The sequence below is a fragment of the Coregonus lavaretus genome (genome assembly GCF_964263955.1).
Source record: "Coregonus lavaretus genome assembly, chromosome: 18".
NCBI classification, from domain to species: domain Eukaryota; kingdom Metazoa; phylum Chordata; class Actinopteri; order Salmoniformes; family Salmonidae; genus Coregonus; species Coregonus lavaretus.
The window spans coordinates 45,930,907-45,956,615 of record NC_140005.1 but is presented as its reverse complement, the minus strand read 5'-3'; the positions used below and the strand labels follow the sequence as shown (position 1 = coordinate 45,956,615).

At 47.7% G+C, this 25,709-nt stretch overlaps 1 protein-coding gene across 1 annotated transcript in view; it reads right to left on the bottom strand.

Moving 5' to 3' along the window:
* Positions 1 to 468: 468 nt before the first annotated feature.
* Positions 469 to 25,709, bottom strand: part of LOC311145269 (CAP-Gly domain-containing linker protein 4-like) — a gene marked incomplete at both ends in the record, with an annotated part of 95,631 nt that continues 70,390 nt past the window's right edge. The window contains 9 exons of the mRNA XM_084181505.1: positions 469 to 847; positions 1,353 to 1,419; positions 1,693 to 1,757; positions 12,063 to 12,186; positions 17,790 to 17,924; positions 18,687 to 18,869; positions 22,441 to 22,548; positions 22,874 to 23,009; positions 23,924 to 24,178. Of these exons, the coding sequence (XP_084037631.1) occupies positions 469 to 847; positions 1,353 to 1,419; positions 1,693 to 1,757; positions 12,063 to 12,186; positions 17,790 to 17,924; positions 18,687 to 18,869; positions 22,441 to 22,548; positions 22,874 to 23,009; positions 23,924 to 24,178 (1,452 nt within the window). The remainder of the gene's footprint in view (positions 848 to 1,352; positions 1,420 to 1,692; positions 1,758 to 12,062; positions 12,187 to 17,789; positions 17,925 to 18,686; positions 18,870 to 22,440; positions 22,549 to 22,873; positions 23,010 to 23,923; positions 24,179 to 25,709) is intronic.

Genomic DNA, 25,709 nt, shown 5'->3' with positions numbered 1-25,709 from the left:
TGTCTGAGGAGTATTTCTGTCTGTAACAAAGCCCTTTTGTGGGAAAAATTCATTCTGATTGGCTGGGCTTGGCTCCCCAGTGGGTGGACCTATGGCCTCCCAGGCCCACCCATGGCTGCGCCCCAGCCCAGTCATGTGAGATCCATAGATTAGGGCCAAATGAATTCATTTCAATTGTCTGATTTATTTTTATGAACTGTAACTCAGTAAAATATTTTAAATTGTTGCATGTTGCGTTTATATTTTTGTTCAGTATAGTTGATGTGTAGTTAAAATGTAGGCTGTCCACACCAACTTAACATACATCTTTAAATAAAAAAATCTTTATTGAATTTATATAATCAAAACTGTCTGCTAATAACACAAAACCCAAGAAAAAAAGAAAAAAACATACTGTAACTTTTATCCGATATATTCCATCTGCTTTTTTCCTACCTACCCGACCTTACCCCTAGTGTCCTAATGTCCTCAGCTGTTCTCGTCCACTAGCCGGGCGCCGTTAATGCCGTGGTAAGTGACACGGCTGGGCCTCACCAGCAAGCCGTGGCCTGGACGGCATGTGAAGTAGCGGCGGCCACCCACCTGCCCGTCATTCTTGCCCTTGGTGGTGCGCAGCTCCAGGCCCAGCCACAGGCCGGGGGCGAAGTCAGCCTGGCCCATGTAGCGGACCACGGCCATCTCGCTGGCGCTGCTCAGAAGCACTTGCATGCCCAGGTGAAGGCGCACCGAGCCGTTCGATCCAGAGGAGGTGGCGGTGGTTCCTCCGGTGCTTCCTGGGCCGCCTGTTCCCGGACCCCAGCCGCCGCTCAGGGTGCTCCAGCGCCGACGTTGAGAGTTGGAACGTGACCTGAGGAGAGAGAAAGAGAGATGAGGTTAGAGGGGGAGAGAGAGGGAGAAAAAGACAGAGAGAGAAAGGGTAGAGAAAGATGGTGAAATAGTGCATAGGGGAGAAAGAGATGAGGATCATGGGAGGGAGAAAGGAGGATAAAAAGAGTGAAGGAAGGGCGTAATGAGAAAGAGACGGGACAGGGAAGAAAACAGAGAGTGGGAAGGGGAGGGAAGGAATGGGAGGGGTGAGAGAAAGATGAGGATGTGAAACGAGAGAGGAAGAGGAACGCAAAGGAGAGGGATTGATCTTGGATTCCTTTCATACTCACTATAACCCTGCTATCATGCATTGGCAATTCCCCAAAATTATTATTTGGCTGACTAATACCGCTGCTTCTTATCACTATTGATTTGACCTCCGGCAGTGGGGGGATTAGGGAGAAAGCTGAAAAGCATTACGGAATAAGGAGGAGAAATGCAGAGAGGGGGAATGTGGAGAAGAGTGGTAATAACAAAATTGCCACCTGTTGCCGGGAATATTCTGGCTCTGCTCCTGCTGGGCCGTCGACGTGCTGAAGCTGCGGCGGATTCCTGAATGAATGACAGAGACAGCCACACGTGTGTGAATACACAGACACATATTTACATATGTAGTACACATACAGACAAACAAGTACACAAACATTTACAAAAAGACACACACACATTAAGGGTACACAAATGATTGTGACACAACAAAAACTGCATTTTCTGTCATTAAAATGCTATCTACTGCATTGTCCTTAAAATTGTATAACCATTGATTCAGTTTGTTCAGCATTGTATGAAGCAAATCAATTAGGAACAACCTAGTCCAAAACTCACCGGTGAAACCACATTTGAGACGCGAGGAGGACAGCTCAGAAAGACAATCCATAGAGCCATGGATCCTGTGGAATTGTAAAGAATATACATATATTGTCACGCTCTGGTTCCGGGACTTGGTATTTTAGCCAGAGTGTGTTAAGTATTGTTGTGTTTGGGTTGGTTGGGTGGTTATTGGTTGTTTCTGTGTTTGGTTGAGTGACTCCAAATCAGTGGTAACGAGTGTCAGCTGTCGGCTCGTTATCTCTGATTGGGAGCCATATTTAAACTGTCATTGTTCACCTTGGGGTTGTGGGTTTTTGTTCATTGTTCAGTAGTTATCACTGAGGACTTCACGATCGTGGTTTGTTTTGTATTCTCGTGTTGAATTATTAAAGTCAAGATGTTCACTCCCAACGCTGCGCTTTGGTCATACTTCTTAGGCGATCGTGACAGAAAAACCCACCACAACGAGACCAAGCAGCGTGTCCAGGAGCCAACGCCAGAAGCAACTCTAGCGGATATCCACTTCGACTGGGTCAAGCCGCGTGAGGAGGAGAGAGGTTGGACTTGGGAGCAGAGGATGGAGAGTCTGGAGAGTCTGGCGAGGAAGATAGATGCCTGGTCCACGGGGAGGAGAGACCCCCAGAAAATTTTTAGGGGGGGGCTCACGACGTCGGGGCAGAAGGTGTACGGCCCGGAGGAGTGCAAGAGGTTGGCAGATATGGCCGCCAGTTTAAGGGGGCCACTGGTTACGAAGGGGAAGGAAAGTGTGGAGGCACGGCGAGAGGTACTGGGGTGTGTTACCAGTCCGGTCCGGCCCGTTCCTGATCCCCGTGTAGGGCCAGGGGTGTGTGTCCCCAGTGCGGTTCTGTCTGTTCCTGTTCCTCGCATTGAACCTACGGTGCGCGTCGCCAGCCCAGCCCGGCCTGTCCCTGCTCAACGCACCAAGCCTACGGGGTGCGTCGCCAGCCCAGCCCGGCCTGTTCCTGCGCCCCGCACCAAGTCTGTGGTGCGTTTCGCCAGCCCAGCCCGGCCTGTCCCTGCTCTACGCACAAAGCCTACGGGGTGCGTCGCCAGCCCAGCCCGGCCTGTTCCTGCGCCCCGCACCAAGTCTGTGGTGCGTTTCGCCAGCCCAGCCCGGCCTGTCCCTGCTCTACGCACCAAACCTAGGGGGTGCGTCGCCAGCCCAGCCCGGCCTGTCTCTGCTCTACGCACCAAGACTACGGTGTGCGTCGCTGGCCCAACCCGGACTGTTCCTGCCACTCGCACCAGGCTAAGGGGGCGAGTCGTCAACCTGGTTCAGCCTATTCCTGCTACTCGCACCAAGCCAGGGAGGCGAGTCGTCAACCTGAGGAGGTCCGTTCCGGCTCCACGCACCAAGCCGAGGGTGCGTATCGTCGGCCAGGTCCGGTCCGTTCCTGTCTCACGCGCCAAGCTAGGGGTGCGCGTCATCAGTTTGGATCCAGCCAGCTGGGTTGGATTGGACCGGGGCCATTACGGGGGGAGTTATGTAGGGTGGTGGTCAAGCCCGGAGCCGGAGCCGCCTCCGAGGAGCAACACCCACCCAGCCCTCCCCTATTTGGGTTTTTGAGGCGCGGTCGCAGTCCGCGCCTTTAGGGGGGGGTACTGTCACGCTCTGGTTCCGGGACTTGGTATTTTAGCCAGAGTGTGTTAAGTATTGTTGTGTTTGGGTTGGTTGGGTGGTTATTGGTTGTTTCTGTGTTTGGTTGAGTGACTCCCAATCAGTGGTAACGAGTGTCAGCTGTCGGCTCGTTATCTCTGATTGGGAGCCATATTTAAACTGTCATTGTTCACCTTGGGGTTGTGGGTTTTTGTTCATTGTTCAGTAGTTGTCACTGAGGACTGTCACACTCTGGCTCCGGGACTGTGTTGTTTGAGCCAGGGTGTATTCATTTGGTTGTGTTGGGTTAGGGTGTGTTCATTTGTTGTGTTTGGTTTTGGTTTTGTTTCCGTGTTTGGTCAGTGACTCCCAATCGGAGGTAACGAGTGTCAGCTGTCGGCTCGTTATCTCTGATTGGGAGCCATATTTATACTGTGTGTTTTCACCTTGTGGTGGTGGGTTTTTGTTCCAAGTTCAGTCTTTGTTCACTGTTGGACTTCACTATCGTCTTTTGTTTTGTAGTTACGTGCTTTATCAATTAAAGTCATCATGTTCACTCAACGCGCTGCGTATTGGTCTGCTCCCTTTATAGACGGTCGTGACAGAAAAACCCACCACAAAAGGACCAAGCAGCGTATACAGGAACACCCGCAGGAGAGAACGCTGGTGGATGTCCTCCTCGGCTGGGGACATATTACGCAGGAGGAGGCCGTCCGGTACCGGAGGGCGATGAAGGGGGAGAACCTGGCAGGAGAGGAGCAACGGCGTCAGCAGGGCCATCGTCGGATGGACGAGAGGCAACCCCAAAAAGTTTTTTGGGGGGGGCACATGGCTTGGGCGGCTGGGAAGCAGGAGGCTGCCACAGAGAGACGTGGAGAGAAGGCTACCGGATTACGGGAGCCATTGGCGAGTAGAGGGAGGGAAGCAGTTGAGGCACGGCGTAAGAGACTGAGGTGTGTTACCAGTCCGGTCCGGCCCGTTCCTGATCCCCGGTTAAGGCCAGTGGTGTGTGTTCCCAGTACGGACCGGCCTGTTCCTACTCCACGCATCAAGCCTACGGTGTGCGTCGCCAGCCCGACCCGGCCTGTTCCTGCCACTCGCACCAAACCTACGGTGCGCGTCGCCAGCCCGGTCCGGCCTGTTCCTGCCACCCGCACCAAGTCTACGGTGCGCGTCGCCAGCCCGACCCGGCCTGTTCCTGCCACCCGCACCAAGACTAAGGTGCGCGTCGCCAGCCCGGTCCGGCCTGTTCCTGCCACCCGCACCAAGTCTACGGTGCGCGTCGCCAGCCCGGTCCGGCCTGTTCCTGCCACCCGCACCAAGTCTACGGTGCGCGTCGCCAGCCCGGCCCGGCCTGTTCCTGCCACCCGCACCAAGTCTACTGTGCGCGTCGCCAGCCCGACCCGGCCTGTTCCTGCCACCCGCACCAAGTCTACGGTGCGCGTCGCCAGCCCGACCCGGCCTGTTCCTGCCACTCGCACCAAACCTACGGTGCGCGTCGCCAGCCCGGTCCGGCCTGTTCCTTCTCCCCGCACTAGCCCTGAGATGCGTGTCCTCAGCCCGGGACCACCAGTTCCGGCACCACGCACCAGGCCTATAGTGCGCCTCAGACGGCCAGAGTCTGCCGTCTGCCCAACGAGGCCTGAACTGCCCGTCTGCCCAACGGCGATTGAACTGCCCGTCTGCCCAACGGCGCCTGAACTGCCTGTCTGCCCAACGCCGTCTGAACTGTCCGTCTGCCAAGCGCTGCATAAGCCGCCCGTCTGCCATGAGCCTTCAGAGCCGTCCGCCAGACCGGAGCCGCTAGAGCCTTCCGCCAGACAGGATCAGCCAGAGCCTTCCGCCAGACAGGATCAGCCAGAGCCTTCCGCCAGACAGGATCAGCCAGAGCCTTCCGCCAGACAGGATCAGCCGGAGCCTTCCGCCAGACAGGATCAGCCAGAGCCTTCCGCCAGCCAGGATCCGCCAGAGCCAGCCAGCCAGGATCCGCCATTCAGTCCGGTGCTGCCCCTTAGTCCGGGGCTGCCTCTTAGTCCGGTGCTGCCCCTTAATCCGGTGGGGGTCAGTTGGAGGAGGCGACGAAAGCGGCTAGTGACTATGGTGGGGTGGGGACCACGACCGGAGCCAGAACCACCGCCGAGGAGGTATGCCCGCCCAGCCCTCCCTTGTTTAGCCCGTATTGAGGCGCGGTCGCAGTCCGCGCCTTTAGGGGGGGGTACTGTCACACTCTGGCTCCGGGACTGTGTTGTTTGAGCCAGGGTGTATTCATTTGGTTGTGTTGGGTTAGGGTGTGTTCATTTGTTGTGTTTGGTTTTGGTTTTGTTTCCGTGTTTGGTCAGTGACTCCCAATCGGAGGTAACGAGTGTCAGCTGTCGGCTCGTTATCTCTGATTGGGAGCCATATTTATACTGTGTGTTTTCACCTTGTGGTGGTGGGTTTTTGTTCCAAGTTCAGTCTTTGTTCACTGTTGGACTTCACTATCGTCTTTTGTTTTGTAGTTACGTGCTTTATCAATTAAAGTCATCATGTTCACTCAACGCGCTGCGTATTGGTCTGCTCCCTTTATAGACGGTCGTGACAGAAAAACCCACCACAAAAGGACCAAGCAGCGTATACAGGAACACCCGCAGGAGAGAACGCTGGTGGATGTCCTCCTCGGCTGGGGACATATTACGCAGGAGGAGGCCGTCCGGTACCGGAGGGCGATGAAGGGGGAGAACCTGGCAGGAGAGGAGCAACGGCGTCAGCAGGGCCATCGTCGGATGGACGAGAGGCAACCCCAAAAAGTTTTTTGGGGGGGGCACATGGCTTGGGCGGCTGGGAAGCAGGAGGCTGCCACAGAGAGACGTGGAGAGAAGGCTACCGGATTACGGGAGCCATTGGCGAGTAGAGGGAGGGAAGCAGTTGAGGCACGGCGTAAGAGACTGAGGTGTGTTACCAGTCCGGTCCGGCCCGTTCCTGATCCCCGGTTAAGGCCAGTGGTGTGTGTTCCCAGTACGGACCGGCCTGTTCCTACTCCACGCATCAAGCCTACGGTGTGCGTCGCCAGCCCGACCCGGCCTGTTCCTGCCACTCGCACCAAACCTACGGTGCGCGTCGCCAGCCCGGTCCGGCCTGTTCCTGCCACCCGCACCAAGTCTACGGTGCGCGTCGCCAGCCCGACCCGGCCTGTTCCTGCCACCCGCACCAAGACTAAGGTGCGCGTCGCCAGCCCGGTCCGGCCTGTTCCTGCCACCCGCACCAAGTCTACGGTGCGCGTCGCCAGCCCGGTCCGGCCTGTTCCTGCCACCCGCACCAAGTCTACGGTGCGCGTCGCCAGCCCGGCCCGGCCTGTTCCTGCCACCCGCACCAAGTCTACTGTGCGCGTCGCCAGCCCGACCCGGCCTGTTCCTGCCACCCGCACCAAGTCTACGGTGCGCGTCGCCAGCCCGACCCGGCCTGTTCCTGCCACTCGCACCAAACCTACGGTGCGCGTCGCCAGCCCGGTCCGGCCTGTTCCTTCTCCCCGCACTAGCCCTGAGATGCGTGTCCTCAGCCCGGGACCACCAGTTCCGGCACCACGCACCAGGCCTATAGTGCGCCTCAGACGGCCAGAGTCTGCCGTCTGCCCAACGAGGCCTGAACTGCCCGTCTGCCCAACGGCGATTGAACTGCCCGTCTGCCCAACGGCGCCTGAACTGCCTGTCTGCCCAACGCCGTCTGAACTGTCCGTCTGCCAAGCGCTGCATAAGCCGCCCGTCTGCCATGAGCCTTCAGAGCCGTCCGCCAGACCGGAGCCGCTAGAGCCTTCCGCCAGACAGGATCAGCCAGAGCCTTCCGCCAGACAGGATCAGCCAGAGCCTTCCGCCAGACAGGATCAGCCAGAGCCTTCCGCCAGACAGGATCAGCCGGAGCCTTCCGCCAGACAGGATCAGCCAGAGCCTTCCGCCAGCCAGGCTCCGCCAGAGCCAGCCAGCCAGGATCCGCCATTCAGTCCGGTGCTGCCCCTTAGTCCGGGGCTGCCTCTTAGTCCGGTGCTGCCCCTTAATCCGGTGGGGGTCAGTTGGAGGAGGCGACGAAAGCGGCTAGTGACTATGGTGGGGTGGGGACCACGACCGGAGCCAGAACCACCGCCGAGGAGGTATGCCCGCCCAGCCCTCCCTTGTTTAGCCCGTATTGAGGCGCGGTCGCAGTCCGCGCCTTTAGGGGGGGGTACTGTCACACTCTGGCTCCGGGACTGTGTTGTTTGAGCCAGGGTGTATTCATTTGGTTGTGTTGGGTTAGGGTGTGTTCATTTGTTGTGTTTGGTTTTGGTTTTGTTTCCGTGTTTGGTCAGTGACTCCCAATCGGAGGTAACGAGTGTCAGCTGTCGGCTCGTTATCTCTGATTGGGAGCCATATTTATACTGTGTGTTTTCACCTTGTGGTGGTGGGTTTTTGTTCCAAGTTCAGTCTTTGTTCACTGTTGGACTTCACTATCGTCTTTTGTTTTGTAGTTACGTGCTTTATCAATTAAAGTCATCATGTTCACTCAACGCGCTGCGTATTGGTCTGCTCCCTTTATAGACGGTCGTGACAAGGACTTCACGATCGTGGTTTGTTTTGTATTCTCGTGTTGAATTATTAAAGTCAAGATGTTCACTCCCAACGCTGCGCTTTGGTCATACTTCTTAGGCGATCGTGACATATATATATTTACACTAGAGCCTCAGAGTCTACAACACACAATCATTAAAGCCTGTACTGGTGGAGAGTTCTGGAAACACTTTAGGCCATCCTGCTTCAATAACAGCTCTTTCTCTTCCATTCCAAGGTTGGGGTCAATTCAATTTCAACTTTCATCTTTTCACTACACAGGGAATTAACTGAAATTCAACAAATGAATAGGGCAGGAAATTAGTCCTCATTTCAAATAATGGGCTATTTCTCCAATTAAACCATTGATTATCCATTCATTTCCGGAATGGAATGAGTCGAGATGGAATTGACCCCCAACCGCTATCCTGAAAGTAAGGGGCCTTCCCTTCCATCCATCAATTCTCCAATGGACACAATATAAAATAAAAATCGACATCCCAGCAGGATGTGCCTGTCCGACTTGGTAGATGCTCTTGCCTAAGCCGTTGTGTACCAGTGATATTAGCTGGAGCTTTGAAAACCATTAACACAGAGGCTGGTGAAGTGGAAAAAGGAGCCAAAAACAGCCTCATCTTGTTTGTGAGCAGAAAAGGAGGTGAGAGAAAGGAGAAAAAATAAGAAAAAAATAACACCTCGCTGTTTGTTTTCTTAATGGATCCTGATAGCTGCTGACAGGAAGCTGAGAGAATGGAAGAATGGCTGCTCTGGCGTTCTGGCTCTCTGTGATGGAGAGAACGTGAGAGGAGATGGAGATAATGTGAGAGGGAGATCTCCATTAGCCCGAGCCACGCTTTAGCGGAGCGTCCGCTTGCTCCGCGGGTTAATTGGGGGAAAAAGAGGGGAGGGGGGGATGAAAGAAGGAGTGCTGGAGTTTTCCCTCCAGAAAACACTCCTCTTATCACACAGTAAAAGTAGACTAAGAAAATAAGATGGTGGTGGGAGAGGAAAGAACGAGAGCCCAAAAAAACAAAACAAAACTTTAACCAAATGAATTAACTTAACATGTTACTTAAGTTACCTAAACCAGCCTCCTCATTCATACTATCTCAACATCTTCAACAAATCTTTCACCTTTCCTCGACTCCCTTTCCTTGCTATGTGGCTACTAAATATGTACACTGAGTGAACAAAACATTAGGAACACCTGCTCTTTCCATGACATAGACTGACCAGGTAAATCCAGGTGGAAGCTATGATCCCTTATTGATGTCACTTGTTAAATCCACTTTAAATCACTGGAGATGATGGGGAGAAGACAGGTTAAAGAATGATTTTCAAGCCTTGAGACAATTGAGACATGGATTGTGTATGTGTGCCATTCAGAGGGTGAATGGGCACAACAAAATATTTAATTGCCTTTGAACGGGGTATAGTATTAAATGCCAGGAGCACCGGTTTGAGTGTGTCAAGAACTGTAACGCTGCTGGGTTTTTCACACTCAACAGTTTCCCGTGTGTATCAAGAATGGCCCACCACCCAAAGGACATCCAGCCAACTAGACACAACTGTGGGAAACATTGGAGTCAACATGGGCCTGCATCCCTGTGGAACGTTTTCAACACCTTGTAGAGTCCATGCCCCAACAAATTCAGGCTGTTCTGAGAGCAAAAGGGGGTGCAACTCAATAGTTGGAAGGTGTTTCTAATGTTTTGTACAATTAGTGACTGTGTGGCGCTGTCTGCCTTTAATAGAAACTTCAACCAAATTAATCAACTTACCTAACCCCCCTCTTATTCGGCCTACATGAGGGACATGCTGAGTCTTAATAGCCCAATATTAGACTTTATTTCCCTTTCCTTGACTCATCTTTCTTCCTAGGTGGCTAGATAGTGAATATGTATGTATGGCACCGCCTGCTCTTCCATATCTCAAGGATTGAAAGGATTGTGGCCCTGTGTAGCTCAGTTGGTAGAGCATGGCGCATGCAACGCCAGGGTTGTGGGTTCGATTCCCACGGGGGGCCAGGCGGGCCAGTATGAAAATGTATGCACTCTAACTGTAAGTCGCTCTGGATAAGAGAGTCTGCTAAATGACGTAAATGTAAATGATTAAGAGCTTCCAAAAAGAGCCAGCTTTGCCGTTTTGCTCGGCTGTTGACAACACTTTTGTCTGAAAGATACATGCGCTGTAATCTGTAAGAAGAGTCAAATACTGATTTAAACGTCTCAGTTAGAATTAGTATTTTTCATATACTTCTTTAATAATAGTTCAAAGGAGCTTTCTGTGTAGGTGCCATAGTAGGAGTTCTTCACAATAATTCACTATTTATTTAAAAGGCTGTGTGTGCGTGACCTTTTCCAGTGTATAGGCACAGTAGAGAAAGACATTTGACAGAATTGCATGTACAAGGTAATTACCTTTTTTGCTTTTACCGCATTGCCTTTTTAATGCACTTTTCCCACTTGTTTTTATAATGTGAAGAGCTTTGAGATTGTGGCAGTAAAATTACTATTTCCACTATGCAAATAACGTGTTATTATTATAATTTATCCCTGGGGGGGACATATTCTAGATAGGCCATTCAAATGAATGACAGTTGGGTAGTGTGAAGCTTAGATGGAAAATATAAGCAAATGTCCCCTTAAAAACATTTTTTCCTGGCCATACGTTACCTTACAAACAACTGTATATATTTGTGTAAGGTGAAGTTGCCCCTTGATGCTGATCTTGGGTCAGTTTAGCATTTTCCCCACTAATGGTTAAGGTTAGGATTGGGGGAATGGAAGCTAATCCTAGATCTGTGCCTAGAGGAAACTTCACCCTAGACAAGGGTTGGGCTTATTCAGAATTTTGGAATTGACTCCCATTCAACTCATAAATTAAAATTTGAATTGGCCACACCCCACAGGATGTAGAATTTGATTTTGATGACATGAAGTAGAATTCAATTAAAATAAATTCCACTCAGTTATAGAACATGAGAGTTTCCTTGAATCACAATTTGGAAACAATGTTCATTGAATCTGACAGGTCACACTTCCACACTTCTGGAAACAATGTTCACATACTCTTTTAACCTTCCTGCTTAAAATAGCCTATTATATTTCCACCAACCATTTCATTTGTTTCCCTTCTTTTTGAAGGCCTCAGGGTCAACTTTAAGGAAAACTCTTTTTTTTTTTTTTACACCATTTCACATTTTGCATCATAAGACCGAATCGAGGTAGTTGGTCACATTAGTCCATTATTAATATAGTCGCAAAATGTTTTGCATGTCAGCAATCAAGTTTTCAAGATACATAGCTTTCAAAATACAGAAATACAGCTGTATTTCTGTATTTTGAAAGCTATGTATCTTGAAAACATTTAAATGTTGTTCCCCATATTGAACAAAATGTAAGTGATTAATGAAATATAATAACTTAGAATAATCACATACATATTTTGTTTTCCTTGCTCATTAATTGTAATAGTTTGTCCTGAAAATCTATTGTTTCCACAATATTTGATATGCATGTATATAACGACATGTTTTATGTTTTATGTACAAGATGTATATTTGTATAGACTACACCTAATATAGAATAGAAGAGGCATTTGAATTTCATTGCATTTCACTGAATTCAATTATATTTCCTTTAATTACATTTTTAATTGCAATTCTGTATTCTGTTTTCTACTTCAATTCAAATTAAATTCAAATTCAAGAATTGAGTTGGAATTTAGGAGGCATTCTAAATTAAATTCTGAATTGAGCCCAACCCTGCCCCGGACCGTATACATTTTTAACAGACAGACCAGGTAGCCCCTTCCCTGTTTCAGTTAGTTTTCTTCCATTTGCTGCCTAATAAACACAGCCCAGACAGCTCTGCTTTGAATAAGCCCTAAACATCCTGTCCCTGTTTGACACCCGTGGTCTAGTAAATCACCAATCTGGACTGTTTGTAATGTCCTTAAGACAGTGAAAATCGAATTTTCCAACAGTTCTCACAAATGGCATTGTCAAGGCCTGGCTCATTAGTGCCATCCAAATATTGATGAGTGTAATGAAACGTTACCACCTCCAGCGACATTTACCAGATGCGCCTTTGGTTCGAGCCATGTTTATTTTTCTCTAAACCCATTTCTAAATCTGAGAAATCATTACAGATACTTCATCCAGATGTGTTTTTTATGTAGTATTTTACAAATCAGTACAATTATGTAGCCACCTCTGTACACGCGACGATGGGGCGAAGACACCGTGTTTGGGAGAGCAGCTGAAGTAGTTCACCCCACCAACCGAGCCGTCGTTCTTTCCGCTGGGCTTGTCCAGCTCGATCCCCAGCCAGAACCCTGAGGGACGGACGGATAGATGGAAAAAGAGGCGGACAGAAGGTCAGGGTCATCCATGAATAGAGCAGTGTGACAAGAAACACAATTGTGTGTGTTGTGCCAATCTGCTGCGTGTCATGAACCTAAAGTATCACAAGGACAAGTGAATGGTCCTTGAGTGTACTTAATCCTAGCTTAGCTGGATGAAAAGCCACTGTGTGCAGCTTCTCAAGGCCATCAACCCTTGAATGCAAAGTATTACAATGTTAAACAAGAGTAAGTGCCTTCATGTAGAATAAACTCTTGCCTGCTGTGTCTACAAGAACTATCGTTCTTAGACAACTGTCTTCTACACAATTCCTACTGTTAAAAGCTTGACGCATTCCAACTGATGACGTTATTAAAAAGACCCAAACTACGTAGGAGTATATTCCTCCTAAGTTACTGTCTCATATCACTTCCAAAAATGTCATAACATATATCTTGCCATTGTTACTGCTTATGACATTTGTATTGTATATTTATTTAGTAACTGTCACGTTCGTTGAGTACAGGTTTGGACCAAGGTGCAGCGTGGAATGCATACATGTTTATTAACTAAGTTAACACACGACAAAACAACAAAAGCAACGTAACGTGAAGCTCACAATGGCTACACCCAAACAAGCCAAACAAGAGTCAAGATCCCACAACATAGGTAGGCAAAATGGCTACCTAAGTATGATCCCCAATCAGAAACAACGATCGACAGCTGCCTCTGATTGGGAACCACACTCGGCCAACATAGATCTACAAACATAGAATGTACACATAGAAATACACACCCTGACCAAACCAACTAAAGAAAAACCGGTCTCTCAAGGCCAGGGCGTGACAGTAACAAAGTGAACTGTACCCTTCTCTATGTCTCCTGAATGGAGGTCTGTTGAGAAACTGTGCTGTGACAATGGCCCCGGATGTGGACATTCACTTTCAAGACAGCTGTTCTAGAACATCGGCCATGAATTGCCTTTTCTAGAATGGGGAGCACGTGATGCAGTGGAGCTGAGCAGACGTCAACAAACCGAGCTCTTCAAAGTTATCCTACTATTACCTAAATAACAACGTTGAAACAATATTTTTACATCGGCTGATAAACTGTTAAGTACTTACCTTCCCAAAGAGCCATGGACCTCCGGCTGAGAGGCAAGAAGGATGACCAAAACTTAGCTGAATCCCAAGATAATGATTACGCCACAGCTAGCAAGATTAGCATTAGCCCTGTTAACTCAGACGACAGTTCCACACTGTTGCGCTCAGCAGCCTCTTCCGAGTCCTCCGGCATGCTTGCTACTCTCCTCCCGGAAATTCAAGATGGTAATAAAGGTCTTTCACTGAAAATGTACAAGAAATCGGCTAAACTCCATTCTTCAATTGAAGACCTGAAATCCTTCCTGAATGATCTCCTTTTGAGAATGACTGAGGCTGAGTTGTGCATTAGCACAGTTGAAGATACCGTCACCCAACATGACCAGGTTATGAAACAGCTGACGAAGGACAATGCCTATGTCAAAAACAAGGTGGACAAGATGGAGAACCAGAGCAGACGTAGCAATATCCGTGTGGTGGGATTGAAGGAGGACAGCGAGGGCCGTGACCCTGTCCGTTTCTTCACTCAATGGATCCCTGATGTCCTAGGCATAACCAACTTCACCAAGCTGCTGGAAATCAAACGCGCCCACAGAACCTCATCACCGAAACCCACGCTACAGACCGTCCTGATCAGGTTCCTCCATTTCCCGGACAGGGAGAAGATAGTGCGACTTGCAAGAGCCAAAGGGGACATCACCATCGATGACAAGAGGGTCAGCCTTTTCCCGGATATGAGTGCAGATCTCGACAGACGTCGCAAGCAGTTCAAACCAGCCGCCAAAGCACTGAAGGAGAAGAACATCACCGGCTACCTCATTCACCCTGCGCGGATGAAAGTTGAGTACAATGGCCAAAGCCATCTCTTCGACACGCCGGGAGAAGTGTTCCCTTTTCTCAAAGAACTGAACCGCGTTTTATTCATGAAGGTCTATCGGTGGGATTTGAACCAGTATATAGGTTTTTTATTGTTTGTTCTGTCCTGGGACTGTACTGCTGATGTCTATTTGGAATTTGGATCAGTTTACCCCGCGATTGAATGTTTATGCTCCTAACTTTGTTGACCATATGTTTATTCAGGTTTCTCAAGCACCACCAAGATGGCTACTTTCTGGAGGAGATTTGAATTTTTGTTTAGATACAGTTGTTGATAGGTCCTTTGATAAACCCTCCCCTCTTACCAAAGCCGCCAAGCTCTCCACGTCATTCATGAAGGATCTCAATTTACTAGACTCTGGATAGGGACTACTCTTTTATTCACACCCACACAACACACACACACACATAGATAACTTTTTGCTATCAATCCAACTGTTTCATAGAGTGTTTAGGACCGATTATCTCCCCAGATTGCTTAGTGACCATTCTCCTCTGGTATTATCAATCTCCATTCCTACCAAGGTAAATGATTTTACATTTGACATTTAGCAGACACTCTTATCCAGAGCAACTTACAGTTAGTGAGTGCATACATTTTCATAAATGGAGCATATAGATGCAGACAAAATTCTACACTCCTGAAGCAACTAGAATTTTGTGTATTCATCAAAGAGCAGATCAATATTTTTACTTTGACAAACAAACCCTCTGCTCCTGACAGTTTCATTCTTTGGGATGCATTGAAAGCCTATCTGAGGGGACAGATAATTGCTTATACTAAAGGGTTGAACGGAAAACACTGTGCCGAACTGAATGTCCTTGAAACTTGAAAATTCCAGAAAATGATGTCATGGCTTTAGAAGCTTCTGATAGGCTAATTGACATCATTTGAGTCAATTGGAGGTGTACCTGTGGATGTATTTCAAGGCCTACCTTCAAACTCATTGCCTCTTTGCTTGACATCATGGGAAAATCAAAAGAAATCAGCCAATTTTCCAAGCTGTTTAAAGGCACAGTCAACCTAGTGTATGTAAACTTCTGACCCACTGGAATTGTGATACAGTGAATTATAAGTGAAATAATATATCAGTAAACAATTGTTGAAAAAATTACTTGTGTCATGCACAAAGTAGATGTCCTAACCGACTTGCCAAAACTATAGTTTGTTAACAAGAAATGTGTGGAGTGGTTGAAAAACAAGTTTTAATGACTCCAACCTTAGTGTATGTAAACTTCCGACTTCAACTGTACATACAATGGCTGCTCTGAAGTCTGCACTTGTTTTTTTTTATTGTATAGTCATGCAAAAACAAAACAACTTTTTGTATTTTGCTGGTTTACATTTTGTATCTACAGTAGGCGTAATGGTTTACATTTTGTGTCTACAGTAGGCGTAAGTTGTATTGTCATTTTGCCCCAATTTCGATCTTGTCTCATCGCTGCAAGTCCCCAACGGGCTCAGGAGGCTAAGGTCCGCTCTTCTTAACCCGGAAGTCAGCCGCACCAATGTGTTGGAGAAAACACTGTTCACCTGACGACCCGAGGTCAGCCACAAGAGGTCGCTAGCGCGCGATGACCACGTAAAGCCCCCATCGGCCAAACCCTCCCCTAACCCGGATGACGCTGGGCCAATTGTGCGCCGCCCTATGGGACTCCCGATCACAGCCGGTTCTGGTACAGCCCGGGATCAAACCTGGGTCTGTAGTGACGCCTCTAGCACTGCGATGATGTGCCTTAGACCGCTGTGCCACTCAGGAGGCCTTGTATTGCCTTTCTATCAGTATTTAAAAAAAATATTCTAACATGACCTTTCACTCAAGTTTATTATATAGTGTACAGTCGTGGTCAAAAGTTTGAAGAACGACACAAATATTAATATTCACAAAGTCTGCTGCCTCAGTTTTTATGATGGCAATTTGCATATACTCCAGAATGTTATGAAGAGTGATCAAATGAATTGCAATTAATTGCAAATTCCCTCTTGTCCCTCATGTCAGTGATTCTCTCGTTAACACATGTGAGAGTGTTGACGAGGACAAGGCTGGAGATCACTCTGTCATGCTGATTGAGTTAGAATAACAGACTGGAAGCTTTAAAAGGAGGGTGGTGCTTGAAATCATTGTTATTCCTCTGTTAACCATGGTTACCTGCAAGGAAACGCGTGCCGTCATCATTGCTTTGCATAAAAAGGGCTTCACAGGCAAGGATATTGCTGCTAGTAAGATTGCACCTAAATCAACCATTTATCGGATCATCAAGAACTTCAAGGAGAAAGGTTCAATTGTTGTGAAAAAGGCTTCAGGGCGCCCAAGAAAGTCCAGCAAGCGCCAGGACCGTCTCCTAAAGTTGATTCAGCTGCGGAATCGGGGCACCACCAGTGCAGAGCTTGCTCAGGAATGGCAGCAGGCAGGTGTGAGTGCATCTGCACGCACAGTGAGGCAAAGACTTTTGGAGGATGGCCTGGTGTCAAGAAGGGCAGCGAGGAAGCCACTTCTCTCCAGGAAAAACATCAGGGACAGACTGATATTCTGCAAAAGGTACAGGGATTGGACTGCTGAGGACTGGGGTAAAGTCATTTTCTCTGATGAATCCCCTTTCCGATTGTTTGGTGATCCGGAAAAAAGCTTGTCCAGAGAAGACAAGGTGAGCGCTACCATCAGTCCTGTGTCATGCCAACAATAAAGCATCCTGAGACCATTCATGTGTGGGGTTGCTTCTCAGCCAAGGGAGTGGACTCACTCACAATTTTGCCTAAGAACACAGCCATGAATAAAGAATGGTACCAACACATCCTCCGAGAGCAACTTCTCCTAACCATCCAAGAACAGTTTGGTGATGAACAATGCCTTTTCCAGCATGATGGAGCACCTTGCAAAAGTAAGGTGAGGCAAAAGTGATAACTAAGTGGCTCGGGAAACAAAACATCGACATTTTGGGTCCATGGCCAGGAAACTCCACAGACCTTAATCCCATTGAGAACTCAAGAGATGGGTGGACAAACAAAAACCCATTCTGACAAACTCCAAGCATTGATTATGCAAGAATGGGCTGCCATCAGTCAGGATGTGGCCCAGAAGTAAATTGCTAGCATGCCAGGGCGGATTGCAGAGGTCTTGAAAAAGAAGGGTCAACACTGCAAATATTGACTCTTTGCATAAACTTAATGTAATTGTCAATAAAAGCCTTTGACACTTATGGAATGCTTGTAATTATACTTCTGTATACCATAGTAACATCTGACAAAAATATATCATAACACTGAAGCAGCGAACTTTGTGAAGACCAATACTTGTGTCATTCTCAAAACTTTTGACCACAACTGTACACAGTGATGTTATTTTCTACACAGAATATCATAAAAACATTATTGCCTGATGATCTTCTGAACTTCCCAATACCTTTCTGATGCATTTTAGTCACTTCAAACCATAATTCCTTCAGATTTAAATCCTGTCAAAAGTACTGTCAGACTGTTTGCACAGAATACATGTTTCGTGCAGTTTTTCGTGCAGTTTCAGAATTGACTGAATTTAAATAGAATTGACCGCAACCATGTTAGTATGGCAGTTAGTAGTGTGATGTGTGTAGTGGGTTTGGGGTATGGACAGTGATCTGACCTGGGGCAAAGTTGGTCTTGCCGTAGAAGCGGACCACCCCTGTTCTCTGGCCCACCACCAACACCCTCTCCCCCAGGCGCACCTCCGGCCCGTCGCACAAGGAGCTACTGGCAGGGGGGGTCCGGCCATGGGGTACTGGAACATGGGATGGGGAGGAAGAATTTGTTGTTTTTACCATAGAGATGGAAAGAGGTCGCAACCTTATATCCATCCAATTATGGCCTCTGTGAGCGCATGGGCATCTCCATTTTGAAGTAGCCAATATTCTTCTTCACGATTGGCTGCTCCCTCTTGATGACCCGGTTGTACATTACTTAAACCGGGACATCAAGAGGGATCAGCCAATGAAGTTGGAAGTCCACCCAGTTGACCAATTCAAAATGGTGAAAGTCCTAACTGCCGCTGCCCATGCCACTAGAGGCTTTTATCCATCTCTGTCTTTTTTACTAACACCGTAAACAGCTGTAACATCAGGTAAACCATAATATAATCATCATTATCATCTTCAACAACACTTCCTTGTGAGGAGAGGGACCTACTGTATGTACAGAATTTAATGACTTTAGGTCAAAGGGGATGAGGGGCGTGATTTTTCAAAGTTTGCATTTTCAATAGCTTGTTATAGCGCCACCATATGGCCAATCAGTGTAATTTTGTAAATGCCTGATCTCTATGTCAAGACACATTATTCACCCAAGTTTAGTCAAAATCAGGCCAGTGGTGTCTGAGTTATCGCATGTCACGTACGCACGCACGCACGTACATACGCACGGACAGATACACAGTCCCAATCGTGGGGGACAATGAAATCAGAGACACCTCTACGACTTTATGTCTGTCACTCAAAGCAATGTAAGTGGATCTCATTGACCAGAAATAATGACGAGTGTGCAGTACCAATGAGGCTGGAGCTGGGATTGGAACGGGTCGGAGGGGGAGTGGTTCTGGAGCTGGGCTGGAGCAGTTCCTGCCTCTGCCTCGCGGGAAGCCGTTGCCGCAGCAACGGCTGCTGTCGAGTGGTCGGCCAGTGTCTGGAGTCCAGGGAGGATGAAGAGGAAGAGAGAGAACGAGAGACAGCACCTGGGGAAGGAGAGGAAGTAAGAGTTATGACGCAATGGAAAATGAATTATAAAACTTAAAAGGGGGAAAACAAGTACTATGACCAGAATTCATTGTTCAGATGAATGTGACCAGGCCTTGAGGGAAAACTACCACCATCAGTCATTCATTGATCGAGCAGTGCATCATGTTTCCATGCAAAACACGTACAAAGGAAGCTTTCTCTTTCTCTACACCCTAAATCACACAGCATAGGGTGTGTGCCTAATACTGAACCATCCATTCCTCTCATGTCCGCTATGAGCTCCTTATCATTCCCTAGGGTCTACGATGCACGCTACATAGTGTGCACTTCGGAGCCTGCTTTAACGGATCGATATTGAATAAAAATGCTCGTCTTGGGTACAACAGAGCCAAAATTCTATTTTCCCCAGGCTTTAAGGAATGAGATGGAAGGGCGGGTCATCCGATTTGGCTTTTCAAAATACATTTTGGAGGCAGGACCTCATTAAGCTTTAACTTTCGACGACCTTCACAGGCCAAGAGTTTATGAATTGTGAAAGTTAGAGTGACGAATTGATTAAACCCGCGCCAAAACGTTTTAAGTAAAAAGGATAGATTCTGCTCCAAACTGATGAGGAACTAGACTCGTAGGGGGGAAGGTAAGTGATTATATTCCAAAACCTCTAAATGGAAGATGTTAGCAGATGTATTGAGTGTCAAAATGCTAAATAGTTGATTCTGTCCACTTGCTTTGGTCTAATTACGTATTCATTGCAGCAGAGAAGTCTCTGTTCGTTGCAGATGAAAACTTGCAGACTATCGATCTGACAAATCCAGGAAATCTGATAGTTGTGAGAAGCCTTTTAGCAATGCTTACAGAATTTTTTTTTATTGTGCTGCTCACCCCATAGTCCTGTGTAGCTCAGTTGGTAGAGCATGGTGTTTGCAACGCCAGGGTTGTGTGTTCGTTTCCTACGGGGGACCAGTATGAACAAACAAAGAAAACTGTAAGTCGCTCTGAATAAGAGCGTCTGCTAAATTACTAAAATGTAAATGTAAAATAGGTCTGCGGTCAGCTGTTGGGACGGTTGAAAGGGATGGTAGGTTCAGTATCAATGTACACTTTGTACTAGTGATGGGACATATGTCGACTTGAGGGACCAACATAGGTGGGATTATCATACCGACTCCATTATCAGTTGTCTTTAAAAACATTTTTAACTTTTCTACCTAAAGTAGCTGGTTAGTCAAAGTAGAAAATAAGCCAAAACTTCACAAAAGTGAACTATACCTTTAAGGTGGCTCTTCACTCCTATAACATGATTGACATATGATAATCCCGCCCAGAATGGGTTCCAGAGGCTTCATACTTCCCATACATAGCGCAACACAGCCCATTCCAATGTGACTGCAGTACCTGTCTTGGCCTCAGGAAGCTCGTCTTTGCCCTGTTCAGGAACTGGGGAGCCTTTTTGTTTATCGGGTGATTTTTTGACGGATGGAGAACCTTTTCTCCACACAAAAAGAGGCACATTCATAAAGAAAGAAAGGGACAAAACACAAATGAGTAAATGAAAAGGAGACAAAATATCAAGAAGCAGTGCGGCTTGGCAGGGTCATGCTTCGGAGGACGCATGGCTCACGACCTTCGCCTCTCCCGAGTCCGTAGCGGAGTTGCAGCGATGGGAAAAGACTGTAACTACCAATTGGATATCACGAAAAAGGGTACTTATTTAAAATAAAAAAAAGTTGTGATCAAATCAAATTCTATTTGTCACATACACGTGTTTAGCAGATGTTATTGCGGGTGTAGCGAAATGCTTGTGCTTCTAGCTCCGACAGTGCAGTAATATCTAACAATTACACAACATATACCCAATACACACAAAAAAGTAAGGAATGGGATTTAAGAATATATACATATATGGACAAGCAATGACAGAGCGGCATGGACTAAGATACATATGAGATGAGTAGTGCAAGATATGTAAACATTATTAAAGTGACTAGTGTTCCATTTCTTAAAGTGGCCAGTGATTTCAATAGGCAGCAGCAGCCTCTAATGTGCTAGTGATGGCTATTTAACAGTCTGATGGCCTTGAGATAGTGCATCTCAATCTCAATTGTGCATCTGTAAAAGTTTCTGAGGGTCTTAGGGGCCTGTTGTGCCTTCTTCACCACACTGTCTGTGTGGGTGGACCATTTCAGATTGTCAGGGATGTGTACGCCGAGAAACTTGAAGCTTTCCACGTTCTCCACCACGGTCCCATCGAGGTGGATAGGGGCGTGCTCCCTCTGCTGTTTCCTGAAGTCCACGATCAGCTCCTTCATTTTCTTGACATTGAAAGATGTTATTTTCCTGGCACCACTCTGCCAGGGTCCTCACCTCCTCCCTGTAGGCTGTCTCGTCATTGTTGGTAATCAGGCCTACTACTGTTGTGTCGTCTGCAAACCTGATGATTGAGTTGGAGGCGTGCGTGGCCATGCAGTCATGGGTGAACAGGAAGTACAGGAGGGGGCTGAGCACGCACCCTTGCTGGGCCCCTGTGTTGAGTATCAGCGAAGTGGATGTGTTGTTTCCTACCTTCACCACCTAGGGGCGGCCCGTCAGGAAGTGTCTTGTGTCTCCTTCCTTCAGCAGTGTAGTCCAATGACCAAATTAAGCATTCAAAGAAAATAACACCCTCCCTACAATCAAACATGATACTACTGTGGGTTTGCTTTGCTGCCTCTGCGACCACGTCAGACAATCCAATCAAGGTGTGGGAGAGACTTTGGTTTGTGCCCCGGAGAGCTCCGACAGACAGATAAACCATCTCGTTCCCAGGTGAGGTAGGCAAGATATTGAGTCACAAACATTGGAGGTGGTGGTTGCACCTTTCCGTCGGGCATCCACGGTAATCCGGTTAGCCGAGATTGGCGCCCTCGTGAAGCCGGTATCACCTTTCATGGGGTTTGTGACTTCATCGTTGGCCCCTCTGTTGTTTGCTAGCCACCCCCGAGCAGCAGGGAGATGAAGACATATGGGTTTCATTACCATTACTGTCTGTATCATGGCTTGTGTTCCACAACCCCCAGAGTGAATTCATGTCAGAGTTATGTTTCAGTCAGTGGAAGCATATTGGGATTGAGGGGGATCAGACATTAAATCTAACTAATGTCATTATTCCTGGATGTTTCTGCAAGGGAGGGAGAGGTGGCAAGGTGTGTGTTTCCGTGGTTCCTGTGATGTGTGGTCTCTAATAATGCATTAATGTGTATGAGTTTCCAGAAACAGGTCCTTGAGGGGGTTTATTGAGATAAACGGTGACTCGTGGAAAATGGCTCTCCCCCCTTTATACCATTCTCCATCTTCTACCACTCTTCCCGACTCTACTCCCTACCTCCCTATCTCAACCTCTCAGCCCTTCAGGCTCAAGAGCTTCTCTGTGCTATCATAATGATGTTTTTTCATCACAAATAGGTTTCTTATTTGGGCCGAGTCCATTTGTCTTTATGCCCCTTCGGACTATAGGCCTAGCTATCCTTTACCGTGTACCCTATCCAAACATCCATACATAGACGCAAAATACATTTAAAAAACGGTTACCTGTGTTTATTTTGGAGGTGACGCGCGATATGTCGATGCGCTGAGGGGGCCGTATGGCTTTGTGTCGTTCAGAGGGTTTGCTGATCTTGGACAGGGGTGCAAAGATCCCTGTCAGCGGGAAATAGAGAATGTGAGAAGGGAGAACAAGAGAGACAAACAGACACAGAGAGACATAGAGGGAGAGAGAGAAAGAGAGAGAGAGAGAGAGATAGAAAGATAGAGTGATTGCTCAAAGTAATGATGAGTGCAAAAGGTCAACAAAGGCCAAACACCAGATTAGGGCAGCCATTGACTCACATCTCACATGGAGAATAGCAATTGCCAGCAAGCCGTTCAGACACCATTGAGCAACTGACTTGTTCAATAGGTCCTAATAGTTTTGGATTGATAAGTGCTTAGGGAGTACTGTCAGTTGGGGTTGTAGCGGATGTACCGTGTTTGAGGCGGCAGGTGAAGTACTGCACTCCCGCGACGGATCCATCGTTTTTCCCCTCCGCTTGGTCGAGTTCCACACCGGCCCAAAGACCACCGGCAAACTCGGTGCTACCGCAGAACTGCAGAGTACCCACCTGAATCCGTGCGCACACACACATACACACACACACACAGGTTAAACAGCTTTAAAGCCAACAAACAGGGTTCTACTCCTACAGATAAACAGTCAGTAAAAAGTTTTAAAAAACGGAATGCTCGTTTCATCCTCTCTTTATCTGCCCATCGGCAGAGTGTGGCGGAAAGTGATTACCTCTTCATTTAGAAATGCACACGCGCTTTGCTGCGCATTTAGGTAAGAGCGGCCCCCTCTATCAAGAACCTGCCGCATGTTTTGATGTGTCTAAATATATAAACACGCTGAGAAGGGAAAAAAATGAATTTAAAGGAAAATAGAGATCAAAGCACCTGGCCGGTTTCTGAGATGTAATAATAGGGTTTTGATTAGCCAATCTGCGGGAACTCCACGCCCAGCGTTTTCGCTCGCAGTGTGGAGAGAAAATTCATTAATGGCTTGTTCTTTCAGGGGGCCCCGTCCGACTGGTGTGTGCGTGCTTAGGAGCCGCGACAGTGAGGGCATCTTCAAGCAAAAACACAATGAAGATTACAAGTCCTTCAATTCACCATGCTGCATTCCTTTTCTATTCGTTTTCATACCTTTCTTCTCCTTCACTTGTCTTGAGAAAAAATAAAAACATACTTGACAGCCAAAATATTGTGTATTTTCCCGGGGCTAGAGTCGGTGGGGTGAACAGCATGATCAACATGATAGCAACATGATCTTTCATTGAGGGCTGTATAGATAAGCCTTAGAATGTGTAGAAGGAACAAGAGGCTTCTGTTCTGATTGTCTGACTGGCTTGCCACATGAGGAATTGACCATTTACTCAAATGAGAAGACTAAGAAGGCTCATTTTTTACCTCAGTTATGAACAATCAACCAATGTGGATTTGAGATGCTTCATTGATGGCTATGGAACTGGACGCCTACCTTCTGACCAGCAATGACCACGCGGTCGCCCAGCTGGATGTTCATGGTAGTGAGCTGGGCCCGGGCCTTGTCGGAGAGGCCTGGTGTTGCCAGGGCAGGAAGGGTGAGTGGCAGTGGCAGTGGGGTGCAGGGCCGGGACAGGGCCTCCCTCAGCAGGCTGCGCAACTCCTTTGCCAGGGCGGCGGCATCCGCCATCTCCAGGGGCATGTCCAAGGGCTCGGGTACCACGTCGGCCGGGCACTGGCCCCTTTCGTTCTGGAAAGGGACAGAAAGAGAAAGAGAGAGGAGAAGGAGGGGAGAGAGAGATGGGGCAAGAAGAGGAAAATAAACGAGAGGGTACGGAGAGAGGGAGAAAGACCGGAAAGAATAAGGGAGAGAGAGAAGCAAACAAATAAAGGCAGAAAGAGTGTTCTGAAGTAGGCTGATTTATCCCCAGCTGATTGGTAATAGAGCAAAAATGTGCCTCCCAAAAAGTTAACAAAATGTCACTTAACGACGCTGGTCGTTCTATTCAGGTCCGGAGCGCTCAAGTTTGGACTTGATTACCACCATTACCAACAAAAACACACCCTATCAGTGGTTACCTGTGCAGTACATTGACGCAGGCACACACCCCGGGGGTTCAGTGAAATGGCTAAGCCTCAGAGAACCTCATAACTGTCAGAGAGACATTCAGAGCACTGAGATGTCAGGGAAGAGAGAGGAGAGATGGCTTCAGAGGCGTGTTAGACGAGGGAGGGACAGAGTTCCTGTTTGAAGTGGTGTTGCTGAAATAATTGGGACCCCACTCACCCACCCCTCTGAGCAGTTCTTTATGAATCGTCAAAGGAGCTCTCTGAGAGGGCCTGCCTTTCGCGCCGTGCTTATTGACTTGTGTGTGTGTGATATGAATGCTGTGTAAGTAATTTATCATGTTGTTGAACTAAAGCATTTCTTTGGTACATTAAGGCATTTGGAGATAGAAGGGTGTGTGTGCATGTGTGTGTGTGCGCATGTGCATATGGGATGTATTCTAAGTCAGGCCATGTGTGTTAATACTATGCTAATTTATGATGTGTTAAAACAGCCCTCTTGGTGACCAGGAAGGGATTTTATGGCAGTGGCAATGGGCTGTGTGGGTGGGTGGCAGGTACTCTTTTTCTTCCAATCTTTCATTCAGTTCCATACTTTCATTCCTACAAAAACCTTGACCCTGCCAGTGCAGCACTTCTGTAATTTTCTCTATTCCATTTCAAGCTGGGCTCCTAGATACCTCGCTGCTTTTAACTGCCAACAAGCGTTAAGGAGATTCAATGGACCAATTAGCATGTTAAGACATTTTACAATACAGTGATTTAGCATTCAGAGGAGGCGTGGGGAAGTTAACGCTTGCTTTAGCTACAGAGACTACAATCACTACCTGATACGGAGCTTCGCAAAGTAAGCCCTCATTAAAGTTATGTTTATACCTACCACCTGCAGGGTGGCGGCCTAACATGTCATGTCTGGTTACAAGAGTAACAACCAAAACAAATAGTTTGTTTATATCTTGACACCTGTCTCTGAAAGCAACAGTTGCTGTGGGTGAAATGGTCGGGTTCCAGCCTTTCTAATTGGGAGAAGGGATTCGTTGTGATATGGGCAGCAGTTTGCAGAGGGGCTCTAAGGGTAGGTGGCCCACGGTGGAAGATAGCAGATGGTAGTAAGTTGGGCGGACAAATCTCACACCCGTCTTGAACCTTTATTAAAATGTGAGAGAGGAGCTAGCCGGAAGACAATTACAGAGCCAGGACATACATTTGGACAG